Source organism: Lucilia cuprina, chromosome 6 (genome assembly GCF_022045245.1).
Source record: "Lucilia cuprina isolate Lc7/37 chromosome 6, ASM2204524v1, whole genome shotgun sequence".
NCBI lineage: Eukaryota > Metazoa > Arthropoda > Insecta > Diptera > Calliphoridae > Lucilia > Lucilia cuprina.
The window spans coordinates 41,905,156-41,921,995 of NC_060954.1; the positions used below are offsets into that span (position 1 = coordinate 41,905,156).

Here is a 16,840-nt window from a genome sequence, read left to right on the forward strand (position 1 = left end):
ATAATAGACTATATACTCGACTAAACTATAGACTACATTATAGGCAGAATACTTTGTGGATTACTTATCAAAAGTTTATTAGATGGAACAAGTGCCGAAAAAATTTGTAGTCGCCATTTGTCAAAATAAGCACTATAAAATGTACTAAAGTACTAACTTTTCCATTCCTGATCTGGTGTTTAAAATGTTTATTTCTTATATAAAATGACAATTCTAAAATTTGCTAATTAAATATTTATTAGTTTAAAATAACTTAAAAAAAATCTTGTTGTTTAAAAAACAACTAAATGTAGGTTTTTTTGTTTATAAAATTGAATTTGAATCAATTGAATCTGTTATGAAGATTTTAATCTTGTTTATACGCTAAAGACAGATGCTTAAACGCCCCTTGACGAAAATTGCACACATAACAAGTTGTTTAATTGACATTTTCAGATAAGAATTTCTATATTTATATTGTGTGAGTTAAAGTTAATTTGTAATAACAAATTGTATATTTTTTTTTAGTAGTTATTTATATTATTCCTAAAATGACCTTGTCAGAAAAATAGAATTAAAATACCGCAAAATTTGAAATTATAAAATAAAAATTATATACAATTTGTAATATGTATGTATTCACATACATATGTAATTGTCATGCATTCATTCATTCATTTTTGTTATTATTATATTAAAATAATTTACAATAAAATAGAAAAAAAAACAGAATTGTACTTTAATATGTTTGAGAAATATTAAAATAATCATTCTTTATTGTTGTTGTTAGAAAACATACTACTACCACAGCATGTCACACTCTTTATTTAGTCACTTTTTAGATACCTACTTGTTGCTTAAATTTCATATCAATGTTGCTAATAAATCAGTATTTACAAAATTTTATATTATTAAAATCACATTCATACTATTTGTACTTTAATTACTGGTTTCAGAGTTTATTTTTCGTTTTTCTATTGTAGTTGTTTTGTTTTTGTTCCGATTGTTAAATATAAATTAACATTTGTTAAATAGTTTGACATCATCAAGTAAATTATATATTTATATAAAATTAATTGACGTAGAAAGGTGCAAAGTTATTTTTTTATAATTGAAATTCCATAGAAAATTATTTAAAATTGTTTTACTTTACTGGAGTCTTTTGAGATTTTTTATTTCATCATTTTCCATTAAAATGCATTATCTTGAGAATTTTGGAACACCCAAGAATATTTCAATAATATATTTCCTTTATATACAAATCGGCCCTGCAATTGGTTAATGTCTTAACAATCTAAGCGAATTATATATTAGTTTTAGTTTTTTTTCTATACCGAAGAGCAAATAACATTTGCTAGTAGCAAGATCACAGGAAGCATACAACTTCAGACCAATCAATATAAAGACTACAAAATTCTGGATTAACACAAGATCTTTACATATATTTAGTCCCCTACACCACTATATGTTTGTAACGCACAAACTCCTACTCCTGCACCTTAAAGTATGTATTCCAATCAGCTCAGAATTCTTCCTCTAGCTATTATCAAATCTATACGATCATTGATTATTTCTGTTATTGAAAACAAAATAATCGATCGCTTATTGTTTTTTAAGTAAGCATTACTACGGAATGTTTTTCTAGATAAACAAAACATATTATTGTATCAATTATTTATTTCCTAAATACCTTAATATTTAACTTTGCAATTATTAATTTTTTATTTACGTATTTCCGTTTTTATTTATTAAACATATTAACAATTTATTGTTAAAATATATATTTTTATTATTGTTTCTTTTTATCTTTTAGCAAAACTAGTTTTTTATGGCCATTTTTTATATAAAGCTTTTAATATTAGAAGAGCTGTGCATCTTTTTTTCACACCAATTCAATTCGTTGATCAAGCAAACATTTATCGATAATTTATTTTATTTTGATTCTTTGTTATTTTGAAACGATTAAATAAATCTTCTATGATTTATATGGGTAAAAAAGGGAAATAAAATCAAAGAAAACATGACATAACCCAAAAACACTGCATATATAGATAGATAGATAGATAGATAGATAGATAGATAGATAGATAGATAGATAGATAGATAGATAGATAGATAGATAGATAGATAGATAGATAGATAGATAGATAGATAGATAGATAGATAGATAGATAGATAGATAGATAGATAGATAGATAGATAGATAGATAGATAGATAGATAGATAGATAGATAGATAGATAGATAGATAGATAGATAGATAGATAGATAGATAGATAGATAGATAGATATAGAGATAGAAATACCGAAAACATATACATTTGAAAATCCTCAAAAAAAATCTACGAATTGAAAATTGGTCAAAGTCATGCTAATAATTTTATCTTAATATAAAAAATTTCCAAATTTCACTTTTCTTCGAAATTACTTTCTTGACAACCCAATAGTACTCAAAGTTATATTATGAAATAAGAAACAACTTAAAATTCTTAAAGATATGTATTTATCTACTTAAAACGATGTTTAAAAGTTGTTTTTCTTTTATATTTTTTTTAATTTGCCACTTTCTAAGGTTTATTGACTGCCAATAAAAGTTTAAAGCATAATGAACAAGAAAAAAAAACACAAATAAATTCTTAAAACTTTCATCTTTTATTTACAAAATAAACAAAAGCAATAGAAAATATTACAACCTGCTGAGTATCTGTAAAAATAATAAAAACAAAAACATTTATGATTCTGTGATAGTTAAAAAAAAAACTATTTTTAAGTACATTTTTCATAGATAAATTTGTCTGCATATATACAATCGTTAAATACAAAGATACTCTAAACCACAAAATACTATACATCTTCTATTATTAATTACTCCCCAACAATGTAAGCGCTTAAACCAACATGATTTAAATCGGTATGTGAATAATAAAAACGTAAGTGGAGGTTATTAAAAGGGAGTACTTGGAATTGTAGTATCCACATAATCTTAAATATGGGTCACACCAACAAAAAAACACACAGCGCCACTCTAAAAAAACAATCAAGTGTATTTAGTTAGACTAAAGATTTTAATTAAAAAAAAGAGAAACAGATAGTAAAAGAAATAAATACATTCATAGTCTGAAAACATGTGCAGCAACCATTTGGCTGCACTTTGTTGCACATACAACTACACCATGCCCGATTACCACCCAAAATCTGTTACTTAACAATTTTCAGACCTAAAAAAAAGAAGAGAGAAAAAAAGTTGAAGTAAAAAAAATAAACTATAAAAAAGAAAAACTTTAAATAAAACCAAAATGAATTAAGTTGTAGCTGCTCTAGTGGCATATACTTGTTAGTACCACACATATTCTTCGTAATTGTGTTGGGTGGTGTATCGTATATCAGGCAAGTACGTTTACTACATACTAAGTAAGGAATGATCAATGTGACCAACTGTTAGAAAAGAGAGTGTGTAAAAAAATAGGCTTTACCAGCTACATAGCAGAGTACTATTTCAAATTTGTTATAGTTTTAGTCTGTTCTAGTTCTGTTCTAGTTCTGTTCTAGTTCTGTTCTAGTTCTGTTCTAGTTCTGTTCTAGTTCCGTTCTAGTTCTGTTCTAGTTCTGTTCTAGTTCTGTTCTAGTTCTGTTCTAGTTCTGTTCTAGTTCTGTTCTAGTTCTGTTCTAGTTCTGTTCTAGTTCTAGTTCTGTTCTAGTTCTGTTCTAGTTCTGTTCTAGTTCTGTTCTAGTTCTGTTCTAGTTCTGTTCTAGTTCTGTTCTAGTTCTGTTCTAGTTCTGTTCTAGTTCTGTTCTAGTTCTGTTCTAGTTCTGTTCTAGTTCTGTTCTAGTTCTGTTCTAGTTCTGTTCTAGTTCTGTTCTAGTTCTGTTCTAGTTCTGTTCTAGTTCTGTTCTAGTTCTGTTCTAGTTCTGTTCTAGTTCTGTTCTAGTTCTGTTCTAGTTCTGTTCTAGTTCTGTTCTAGTTCTGTTCTAGTTCTGTTCTAGTTCTGTTCTAGTTCTGTTCTAGTTCTGTTCTAGTTCTGTTCTAGTTCTGTTCTAGTTCTGTTCTAGTTCTGTTCTAGTTCTGTTCTAGTTCTGTTCTAGTTCTGTTCTAATTATGTTCTAGTTCTGTTCTAGTTCTGTTCTAGTTCAGTTCTAGTTCAGTTCTAATTCAGTTCTAGTTCAGTTCTAGTTCAGTTCTAGTTCAGTTCTAGTTCAGTTCTAGTTCAGTTCTAGTTCAGTTCTAGTTCAGTTCTAGTTCAGTTCTAGTTCAGTTCTAGTTCAGTTCTAGTTCAGTTCTAGTTCAGTTCTAGTTCAGTTCTAGTTCAGTTCTAGTTCAATTCTAGTTCAGTTCTAGTTCAATTCTAGTTCAGTTCTAGTTCTCTTCTTCAGTTAGCAAAATTTGTAGTCTGTTGAGTTATACATCTAAAAAGATGCAGCACAAAAAGTAGTTGGTCCCATCATTTCATACATGTAAATAAAGTTTTTCTAAAAAAGTGACTTGTATCTTAATTTAGGTGAATGAATTTTCCTTTACATGAGTTTTTTTCTATTATTACTGCTGTTGTATTCGGATTTTTGTATTCTCATGAATGACTGAATAAATGCATTCATAAGAGATCACAATGAAGTGAGTGAGTGAGTGGCTGACTGGCTCGTTGGTTAAAGTGGTGGTAAATTTGTTTATTTGTTTTCATCTTGTGTAGTTAAGCATTCGTTCATTTGTATTCACATTCAAATTACTATAAATATATTAAAAAAAGTACACAGAAAAATATACAATAACAACAGCAATAGATATTTTAAACGCGTGTCTTTAAATGTATCAAATGTTTGCTTGTGGCCGGAACGCCACATCAAGAAGGTGTTTCTCTATGGTTTAACAATTACGTTGAAATAACAAGTGTTTGTTATTATTGTTGTTTTCATTGTTTTATTATTTGTTTATGTTTAAATATGAAAATTTAGAGGAAATGTGTTGGAAGTTTGCATGATGTAGATGTAGATTAGTTTCTCTAATTGGAATAACTAGAACTTGCCATGGATTGTGATAGTAAGGAATAATGGAGAAAAACCTAACTTTTTGGTACTTTCCTATTCTGTAAAGTACCGGGGATATCAGGATATATTGGATCGTAGCTTTCATATAAGTTCCATACAGTATTTAATTTCATTATAATATATCTATGTCTGAGAATGTACAAAACATGTCTGTAAATGCTATTTTCTTAACTTCCATTTCCTATGAATTCCTATTTCTTTTTTCATATTCAACAAAATTCTTTAGAAAATTAACTTTTTTTCTCTAATCGAATTGACCCATAAAGCAAATAATCTATTCATTCATATAAGTCTGGATTCGTACAACAAATATTAAAACATCTTTCTTACCACAATTTCTCAATCTTGCTTTTGTAATTATCTAATAATTTGGTTTTTTACTTATTTTGCTTTTCTTTTTCTTCTCCCATTTACAGATAATGATGTTGAAGCGGTATTTCTAGTTCAGTTCTAGTTCAGTTCTAGTTCAGTTCTAGTTCAGTTCTAGTTCAGTTCTAGTTCAATTCTAGTTCAGTTCTAGTTCAATTCTAGTTCAGTTCTAGTTCTCTTCTTCAGTTAGCAAAATTTGTAGTCTGTTGAGTTATACATCTAAAAAGATGCAGCACAAAAAGTAGTTGGTCCCATCATTTCATACATGTAAATAAAGTTTTTCTAAAAAAGTGACTTGTATCTTAATTTAGGTGAATGAATTTTCCTTTACATGAGTTTTTTTCTATTATTACTGCTGTTGTATTCGGATTTTTGTATTCTCATGAATGACTGAATAAATGCATTCATAAGAGATCACAATGAAGTGAGTGAGTGAGTGGCTGACTGGCTCGTTGGTTAAAGTGGTGGTAAATTTGTTTATTTGTTTTCATCTTGTGTAGTTAAGCATTCGTTCATTTGTATTCACATTCAAATTACTATAAATATATTAAAAAAAGTACACAGAAAAATATACAATAACAACAGCAATAGATATTTTAAACGCGTGTCTTTAAATGTATCAAATGTTTGCTTGTGGCCGGAACGCCACATCAAGAAGGTGTTTCTCTATGGTTTAACAATTACGTTGAAATAACAAGTGTTTGTTATTATTGTTGTTTTCATTGTTTTATTATTTGTTTATGTTTAAATATGAAAATTTAGAGGAAATGTGTTGGAAGTTTGCATGATGTAGATGTAGATTAGTTTCTCTAATTGGAATAACTAGAACTTGCCATGGATTGTGATAGTAAGGAATAATGGAGAAAAACCTAACTTTTTGGTACTTTCCTATTCTGTAAAGTACCGGGGATATCAGGATATATTGGATCGTAGCTTTCATATAAGTTCCATACAGTATTTAATTTCATTATAATATATCTATGTCTGAGAATGTACAAAACATGTCTGTAAATGCTATTTTCTTAACTTCCATTTCCTATGAATTCCTATTTCTTTTTTCATATTCAACAAAATTCTTTAGAAAATTAACTTTTTTTCTCTAATCGAATTGACCCATAAAGCAAATAATCTATTCATTCATATAAGTCTGGATTCGTACAACAAATATTAAAACATCTTTCTTACCACAATTTCTCAATCTTGCTTTTGTAATTATCTAATAATTTGGTTTTTTACTTATTTTGCTTTTCTTTTTCTTCTCCCATTTACAGATAATGATGTTGAAGCGGTATTGGCTGAATCTCAAGCAATTGTTATGACATCCACACAGCAACAACAACAACAGCAACAACAACGCCAACAAACACCACAACATCAACAAGTTATCAGTCATCAAATGTTAGAATCACAATGTTCCATCAATAGTACAACATCTATACAAACCGTCTTACAACAATCAGTCATACACAATTCGCCAAAACATAACGGTAGCATTTCAATGCTACAACAACAATCTGTCATTAGTACGAATTCAAATTCATCTATAAATTCTCAACAGAATATTTCATATGCCATCGAAGCACTGCCCGGCAGTTTACGACACGTTTCAGGCAGTGTTAATTCATTATTAGAACACATTGCACCGGCGACCATGAGTAGTGAAGGTGTTTTGAATATTGGTGATGTTGCCGATTTGCTACATCCCCAACATGCAATCATAACGGGTGGTCGTTCTCAGGAGGGTTGTCCCTTAATTATATTTCCCGATAATAATAATTTCAATACACTGGAGGAGGTGGATTATCAAAAGTTAATTTTGTATTTAACTTCAGTGCCATCGTAAGTGTAATAATTTTTGAAGTATATTTGCAAATTATAGTTTTGTTTTCTATTGCAGGCTACAAGATGCAGATTTGGGTTTTCATTTAATAATCGATCGACGTAAAGATAAATGGACTTCGGTGAAGACAGTATTACAGCGCATTTCGGTGAGTTTTTCTATTCATTATAAATATTTAATATTTATCTATCTATCTATCTATCTATCTATCTATCTATCTATCTATCTATCTATCTATCTATCTATCTATCTATCTATCTATTTATCTATCTATCTATCTATCTATCTATCTATCTATCTATCTATCTATCTATCTATCTATCTATCTATCTATCTATCTATCTATCTATCTATCTATCTATCTATCTATCTATCTATCTATCTGTCTATCTATTTATCACTTATTAATGAATCCAATTGTTTTTTAATTCCAGATTTATTTTCCCGGCATTATACACGTCGTTTATGTTTTACGACCCTCTGGTCTCTTTCAAAAGGCCATCTCTGAAGTTAGTTCAAAATTTTCCAAAGACGAATATCGTTTTCGTTTAGTCATATGTTCCTCCCTTAGCGATCTACATGAGTACATAGTACCCGCTCAATTAACAGCAGATATGGGCGGAACACTAATATATTCCCACCATGAGTGGATACAACAAAGAATAGTAATTTATTAAAAAGAAAATATTGAAAATTTTTAATAATAATTTATTTTTCTCACAGTCCCTGGAAAAGTTCTCTAGCCTAACACATCAAGTATCCGCCGAATTAGATATTTTCATACAAGCCATACACGATACAGAATTTCCAAATTCTGTTGAAGCCACACAAAAATTATTAGACGATCAGGGTTTGGATTATCAAAGACTTAAAGAGGAAATATTGGCGGCAGCCAAACATGGTGAAACTTTATTGAATAACATCAAATCAAATGATGAAATTAAAGAATTCTCCGAGCGTACTGGCAATGTTAGCTCTATAGAACGGTAAGTTTTTATTTTTAATATAATTTTAAGCTTTATGTTTCTTTTCAAAAAAAAGCTTTTTACTTTTTTAACTTTTCTAAAATAAAACTAACTTTCTATATTTATATAAATAATGTTTATTACTAACTGAATAATCCTATTTATTACCCTACCAATCCTAACAAAAACTTTTAACCTTTAATCTATCATTTATAACAAATTAGTTTCCTTTGTAACTTTTCCTTAAAACTTTTCATTTCTTAAAAAAAAAAACAAAAAACTTTTTAAATGTTCATTATTAATTTCTAGCTCTGCACTGGTTTTGTAAAACAGAAAAAAAATAATATTGAACAAATTTACATAAAAATAATAAATTTTTAGGTTAATTTTTGTTAAAGAAAAATTTGAAATTATATTGATTTTTATTACCTTGATCAAAACCCAATAATTGATTTAATTGTTTTGTGAATTTCGGTTGAAAACGGTTTTCATTTTATTATTACTTTATTATTGTCATATAAATATAACGCATGTTTTGTCGTTCATCTCTTTGGTTTCTGTCTATTGTGTGTTCATTTTGTTGTTGTTCGAGTTTTTGTGTTAAAACTGTTTGTTGTTTGTAGTTTGAAGAAAAATTGAATTCGAAAAGGTTTCATAAACCGTTTATTAATGAACTGATACTATTTATGTAGAGAAAAGTATTCGATGTATTCTGTTATTCTGATATCTAATGGGAAAAGTACTCTTAATTCCTTTTAGAAAATGTATCATTTTAAGTATAGAAAAGTATTAAAAACTATTTTATTATTAATTACTTATTAAACCACTAGTAAGTAGTACTTTCATGCTTCTTACTTATTATAGAAAATTGATATTTAAAGAACAAAAAGGAACCGAAAAAAAAATTCTTCAATTTTTTTCAATTAGGACCATTTATGTTCAATTTCCGATTCCGAGAGAAAATTCTATAAGCAACATTGAATTACGAAGAAGAATCAAAACATTCCTTCTTTTAGATTTTCATTCATTAAAAATTTAAATTTTTATGTTTTTTTTTTTTTGAATAATAAAACTCAGATTTAGAATAGCTTATTAGATCAGTTCAAAATTTTAATATAAACTAGATATTACCACGACAATTTCCATAAATATATATTTTTTGTAAACGTCAAAGTTTTGTTGCATGCAGTTGTTGTTGCTGTTGTTAATGTTCAGTCAGCTTAGATTGTTTAATTTGTTTTAAAATATAAAATTATATTCGTTGCTTTATTGTTTTAAACGTATTAAGTGTTGTGAAATGAAAAACTAAACACTCACTTTACTTTACACACCACAATATATACTCACCTCATTATACCACTTTACACCAAATTCAACCACAATCACACGCATTATCTCTTAATTTGTACATTAGCTTTTTTTGGTTTTAACATCATTTTACCACACATTTACCTAAAGCTTTTTTCATTTGATCACTGCTGCCATTTTTGTTTCTATATGCCTAAAGATATGCTATACATTTTAAAAAAGTTTATTTAGTAGACAAAACATGGTTGGTACATTATGTGTAGATGTAGTTATTATAAAACTCCACCAGAACTACTCCTTTTCGGATTTCGCTAAATATAATTTTTCTTTAAAGGGACACACTTAGATCCATCCCTTTGAGATAGGTACATGAAAAGAGAAAGGGTGAGAGTATTAGTAAATTTCGACGTAGTTACTCTGGATCCCAGCGAAATCAATTTGTCTCACGATTAAAGCGGTTTATCTTTATCACATTCTCCTCGAATAAATACGTTAAAAGGTTGACAAATATATTAAATCTAGTCAACGCCAGGAACGGCCCATCACTGAGAAAGTGAGTGACAACCTCTACTACTTCCTCTTTACAGTTTCTGCAGATTCAATCTTCTAACATAAATATCGAAAGGACAATGTAATTGTAATCTGCAGCTGTAATCTCACATAATATACAAAACCTGTGATGTATGATAAGTTGGCCACACAATCTTCGCCATTCCACAATTGCACAATCTTGGATTGTGCAATCTCTTAGAGTTTATAACGAATCGAACGTTTTCAATGAGTTAACAGTATACCGTCAATAATATATTGCAAAGGAATCTGCATTGGTATTGCCTATTGATGATCTAGAATCCAGTACAATGATATAGTAGAATGTTTCGCCATATCATTATGGAAAGACTGGCATCCAAACATCATTTATGGCAAAGCCAGCATAAACCTAGTGGGAAAAACAAGTTCAGACATTGCAAACATAGAAAATTATCATACGCAGCTTTATGGTCGATAAAAATGTTGTGGGTGTAGTTTTGCATTATAGACGTAACTATAATCTATGGCGGACTTAACTCAGATCGTCAGTATATGGCTAAGTCGTTAGCAAATTACACCATATAGGCGATAAAAATGAGATATAACCCTCCATAGTTCCCCCGGGGGGCATGTTACCTTGGTGAAGCCTCCACTTTGGTGTTATTGCAATCCCGATACCATTGAATTTTCCATCCTTGTCCAGATATGTTCAGAGTATACTCTGTTCACATCAGAATTACCACAATGTGTCCCTGTGAGTAAGAACAAAGTCCTCGGCTTATTTGATGGATTTGTACTTCGGTCCACCTTTTACGTTTCTAGATGATGTTGCCGAATCAACAGAGGCCATCCCAGCTGCGTGGTTGTAAACGGAGGTTATGTTTTACATCTCGATAGTTAAGCAACGGTGCAGCAATGGTCAGAAATTAGATAGCTCAAGTACTTTAGCAAAGTGCTTGTACATGGACAGGCCCAATCCATGTACAAAAATTGCCACCTGAGTTCGTCTTTTAAGGATTTATGGTAGATGGTAGACCGTTGTTCAAGTCTACCCAGTGGATGAAAAAGACCACCGTCGGATAGTGCATCTTGCCAGGTACTCACGTAAAGCACACGACATTCAACTCTCGATAGTTACTGTAAATTGTAAGGACACCTTTATTCATCAGACATATATTTTCCATACCATAGTTGTGATAAGAATTGGACTTAAGCTGTTCGTATTTCCATATATTCAAGTGGCGGTACGTCGAACCCATTATCACTTATCTCTATCTTCATAAAGAATGTGCTGGCTTATCCGCAGTAATGTTACGGCACGAATAGTTCTTCTTAAGTCGATAATGGTTCGGATTGAATTGGACCACCGTACAGAGTTCTACAGTTCAGTGATTCGGGAAGAATAGGTTTAAAGTGTTTGTTTCAGTTTTCAAATGGGCAATCTTTGTCTAACAGATGCGTGTCCGTACTTTTGCTAATACACTTCCGAATCAATGTTTGCAATTGTACCCTGCCTTGAGAGTTTCACGATGTTCAAATGTAGTACTATTTAAATTGTTCGGCTGTTGGCACGGAAACATTCTCATTGCCAATGTTAAGGTGCAATTTCAATATCATCAAGCTGGTCGTAAAATCAATCCTTGACTCCCATGACCTTTTTCTCGGTCGGCATTGATGCGAATTGCGGCTAGCTGTTCATCCACATGTGTAATACTGATAACAAGATTGAATTAGACGTACGTCCAATATGCTAGATGAATGCCATTCATCTACTGCAACGTGATCTATTTGAGTCAACGTAATTATAGCCTGCCTTCAGTATTTGCTACTTGTCACCATGTTCCATTCCATTCTCCATGAAGGTTACATTTTTCAACTGTAAGAAGAGAAACATTCTCATTGTCAATGTTTTTAGACAATTTCAATATCATCGATCGTACAAGCCATCAAGATGGTCGTAAAAGCGATCCTTGACTCTTATAACCTTTTCCTCGGTCGGCATTGATGCGAATTGCGGCTAGCTGTTCATCCACATGTGTAAAACTGATAATAAGATTTCGCATTCGTTAACAAACTATAACACCGCAAACCGAACTTATGCCTTTCTGCAATAAAGTCGTAATAAATGTCTATGGATAGTACTTTTACAGCAGTCTTGTCCAATCCAGCGTATTTCCTGGATTGCAATCATATCATCCTTATCATCCATAAGATCGTAAAGAGAGCTAGACTCTGTCACTTGTTGAGCTATGATTGACAATAGGAATGACCTGCGGGGTTACCTGGAGGTCATTCCTAACTCGATTTGAAAAAAATATATTTCGAATTTGTATGTCAAATACATTGTGTTTTGAATCGAAATACGGAGTTTGATTAGGTGTAATTGTAATTGTTTCCTCTTCATCCTCATTTTGACAACACCTAAAGAAATCATTGTAAGGAAGTCCAATGCGTCTTGCAGGGTTTCCAAACTTGGAATGACCAGAAAGAACTGATAATAGAATGCTCAGAAGAGTTCTATAGGTCCAAGGCATCTTAGCAGTCGAGCAAGTATCTTCTTGAGCTGGACAGAAACAAATGTTCCGTATTTGTTTCTCAGTGGCAGCTAGGGCAACGCCGTAGAATAAATACACCCCTGCTCTTTTATTGTCCAGCACTCGTTGAATCCCTTTAAAACGCTCTATGATTCCTTCGATATAAAATATGTGTAAATATGTTATTAAATGTAGATATTTCCTAATTTGCCTTAATATCTTATAATTCCCTGACTATTGGACCTTTTAGTGTTATCCGCTCTGTTATCTATTCAAACTCTTATGTAGATTTATATCTAACTAAACCCCTAACGAATTTTAGTTTTATTATTGACCGTCCCCTTAGTGCCGGTCTACACTAGGAAACTTTTTTTGGGAAAACTTTTGATTTTGCGTGAAAGAGAGAAAGAATCTCATTCATCTCTCTTGCGGAAACTTGTTTTGTTATTCTTCTCAGTCGTACAACAATAGATCCATGTAATTAACACGTAGTTGCTGAGACAAAGACCTGATTCACACTGGGAAACTTTTGTTGAGAAACTTTTGATTTTGTGTGTGAGAGAAAGAGATGGTTGATATTTCTTTCTCTTTCTTTCACACACAAAAATCAAAAGTTTCTTAAAAAGTTTCCTAGAGTGAACCAGGTCTAAGGAAACTTCAAAAGAGAATTAAGAAAAAGTTTCTCAACAAAAGTTTCCTAGTGTCAACCACGTCTTACTGCACTACTCTCTATCACAACACAAAACTAATTAACACTAACAAAAACACCCACACACACACTCTCTCTCTCTACATCAATACAATCTTTAAAAAAATGATCATATCAATGTTTACATTTCATGGCTCATCACAAAAAACAATATTGTGTGTCTTTTCTCTCTTTCTATTTCTCTAAAACAAAACATAAACCGAACGCTCACTCACGTGTGATAAAACGTAATATTGTTTTTATGTAAAAATGCAATAATTTCAAATGTCACACATGTCAATTAAATTTGCAAAAAAAAAATAATAACTCACATGACTCAAAATTAAACAAATCAATTACACGCGTTCTTTGATAAATACAAATACCGAAAATTGAAACTAAAATTAAAACGCGTTTTAAACTTTGATACATTATGCTCATTATGCTAATGAGTAATAATGCAGATCCAGTGCAGGGCAAACAATTATACAAAATCCACAACAACAACAATATATAAAACGTCATCAAATTATTTATCATCAACAATATAAATTGAAAAAACCTCAACATTATGATGACTGTCGGGACTATCGTAGACTTTTGGTGCAGCTAGAGGAAACCGAAAGACGTTTTGATGAATTTTGGCGAACACATCGTAATCGCCTGCAACAATGCTTGGAGTTAAGGAAATTTGAACAGAGTTTTAGAGAACTACAGGTAAACTTAAGCCATTACATTGTTTCGTTCTTTTTTCCTTATTTTCTTCCTATAATATTATTTTTAGTTTTCATTTGATGCCCGCCTTAAAAGTATATCCGAAATGACCGAAATTGGTGAGAGTGTTGAACGTGTTGACAGTTTAATATTGGAAACGAAAGAATTTCAAACTTTATGTGCCAGTGATATTGATAAGGCTGCTGAAGTTATAGCAGCCGGTCAACAACTTATTGGTTCACGCGGTGTTTATCCTTGGGAAGTTGTGCAACCGAAGTGTGATGAACTGCAGCGTGTTTGTGATATAATCACAGAACGTTTACAGAAACGTTTGGAAATTCTTAATAAAAATCGTGAGCTAATGGAGAGAGTTGAAAAGGTGAAGCTGTTTATAATTGATTAACACTTTTAGTTTTAATAAACTTATTTTCTTCAGGCTAATGAATGGTGTGCAAATGGTGTCGAATTACTTACCTCCCAACGCATTGAGAAATGTTCTTCATCTCCTGAATTGGCCGAACAGAGTCTTCAGGAGATTCAGGCTTTTATAGCGTCTGCTTCTGATTTTAAATTGTCTAGTCCAAGTGAATTTAAAAAGATTTTCTTAGAAAGTACCACACCAGAAACCAAAGCTTTAGTATCACAGGTAAGTGGAGAATATTTTTCAAAATTATTTTTAAAGGAGCCTCAACTATTTCCTAATAATATAATATTTTAGAACACATTTTTCTATTATCCTTATCTTTTATGAAATATCTAATTCTCCTCTCCTGACTAACTATAAAAAATATCTCTCTATGAATTTTGTTTTAACTTGAGTGTGTCCCCAATGAAGACATCGAGAGGACAATCCGCTAGCGTAACTTATAGACGAGACTATATACTAGACTTTAGACTAGACTATAAACTAGACTATAGACTAGACTATAAACTAGACTATAAACTAGACTATAAACTAGACTATAAACTAGACTATAGACTAGACTAAAAACTAGACTATAGACTAGACTAGACTATAGACTAGACTATAGACTAGACTATAGACTATACTATAGACTAGACTATATACTAGACTATAGACTAGACTATAGACTAGACTATAGACTAGACTATAGACTAGACTATAGACTAGACTATAGACTAGACTATAGACTAGACTATAGACTAGACTATAGACTAGACTATAGACTAGACTATAGACTAGACTATTGACTTGACTATAGACTAGACTATAGGCTAAACTAAAGACTAGACTATAGATTATACTATAGACTAATGAGTAGACTATAAATAGGCTTCACTATAGACTAGACTATAAACCAGACTATATGATAGACTATAGACTAAACTAGTCTATAGTCTAGACAATAGACTTTGCCTTTCGCAAATCTTGATTTATCTCTCCCGGTGATATAAATCTTTTGAGAGATGTTAAACCCCTTTTAAAAGAATGAGAGCAAGCAAGAATTTATTTAAAGTTTATCCATAGCATTTCTCTAAGTTATCAAAATTCGTTCAACTTCTTCTGTCCCTGATTTGAGTCATCTCACCACAGAAGGTTAAACACAAAAACAAATAATTTGCACCCTCACTTGTTTTTTGTAAAGCGATAAGCTACAATTTAAAATAAATAAATCCCATATCACTGACAAGCTGAGTATTTTTATTGTTTTTGTTTTGTTGGTCCAGCATAAATACTAAGTACTGGAAAAGCTGCTGTTGTTTAAAAATTATTGTTTTTATTATTTATACAAGTAATTTAAATGTTTATTTTATATATTTTGTGTTTTCTAGACAATTTCCTCTCTGCTTTTTAAAGTGATTACAAAAAGAGAATCTCTTTTTTATTTTACAATTTAAAAACGTTGTAAATTTAAAAAATAATGTATAAAAATTGTGTTCTTTTTTTTAAGGGTTTCATTTAAAATATTATTTTTTCTTTTTAATATTTTTTATTGAGAATTTATGAGGGAATACAAAACAACTAGTGAATCATTTTATAGCGATCCCATTTCTCACATTAGTTGACGGACAAGCTTTAAAACGTTTGCTTTAGAAAAAAAAAATCGAGCGAAAATTTAAATTTTATATGAAAAAAAAGAAAATTATTAAAAACTAAACTTAAATTGTTTTATTGAAAAAAAAGTTACCAATTAACCTTTAAAATTAAATGTTTTTGTGGCATCAATACTCAAAATGTTTATTTCGTATATTGAAGAGGATACGAAGCAGAAACGTTGGTCTTGCCCCATACCTTTTAGCAGGGTCATACGACACAGCAGTATTGAATTTGATGTGAGTGTTTTGTAAGAATTAAAAATAAATTTAAATGTTATATTTAATTATGTAAATTCTGATGTATTTACTGTTCGTTGCTGTATTATCAATAATAATTTAATATGAGAAATCTCTTTGTTTTAATTTGTAAAAGAAATATTGAGATAAGTGGAATAGTGATTTGAAGAAATTAAAAATAGTAATAAAAATGCTTAAAAAGTATTGATAGACAGCTGTTAAAACGATTTTAAACATCGGTTTGGATCGTAGGGCGACATTAAAGATATCTGTGTCTACGCCGTTCCAACATGAACTATATAGTCAATAAAATAATATATTGTCGTAATTACACAAGATCAAGTACATTACTTACTCGTCGTCCAGTTGCGTTATGAATACCATTATTCTGGTCCGTTCGTTTGGCGAGCGGAAAATAATCATAGTGATGGAAATAGATAGATATACAGATAGACAGACAGACAAACAGAAAGACTGATAGATAGATAGATAGATAGATAGATAGATAGATAGATAGATAGATAGATAGATAGATAGATAGATAGATAGATAGATAGATAGATAGATAGATAGATAGA

The 16,840-nt window shown here is 30.5% G+C and overlaps 1 protein-coding gene across 2 annotated transcripts in view; it reads left to right on the forward strand.

Moving 5' to 3' along the window:
* LOC111679582 (guanine nucleotide exchange factor DBS-like) overlaps window positions 1-16,840 on the forward strand; it is a 97,746-nt gene that overhangs the window by 23,796 nt on the left and 57,110 nt on the right. For both annotated transcript variants that reach the window (XM_046955474.1, XM_046955475.1), the window contains 7 exons: window positions 6,659-7,226; window positions 7,285-7,375; window positions 7,662-7,892; window positions 7,951-8,213; window positions 13,850-13,970; window positions 14,038-14,346; window positions 14,404-14,613. In XM_046955474.1, coding sequence (XP_046811430.1) covers window positions 6,659-7,226; window positions 7,285-7,375; window positions 7,662-7,892; window positions 7,951-8,213; window positions 13,850-13,970; window positions 14,038-14,346; window positions 14,404-14,613 — 1,793 coding nt within the window. The remainder of the gene's footprint in view (window positions 1-6,658; window positions 7,227-7,284; window positions 7,376-7,661; window positions 7,893-7,950; window positions 8,214-13,849; window positions 13,971-14,037; window positions 14,347-14,403; window positions 14,614-16,840) is intronic.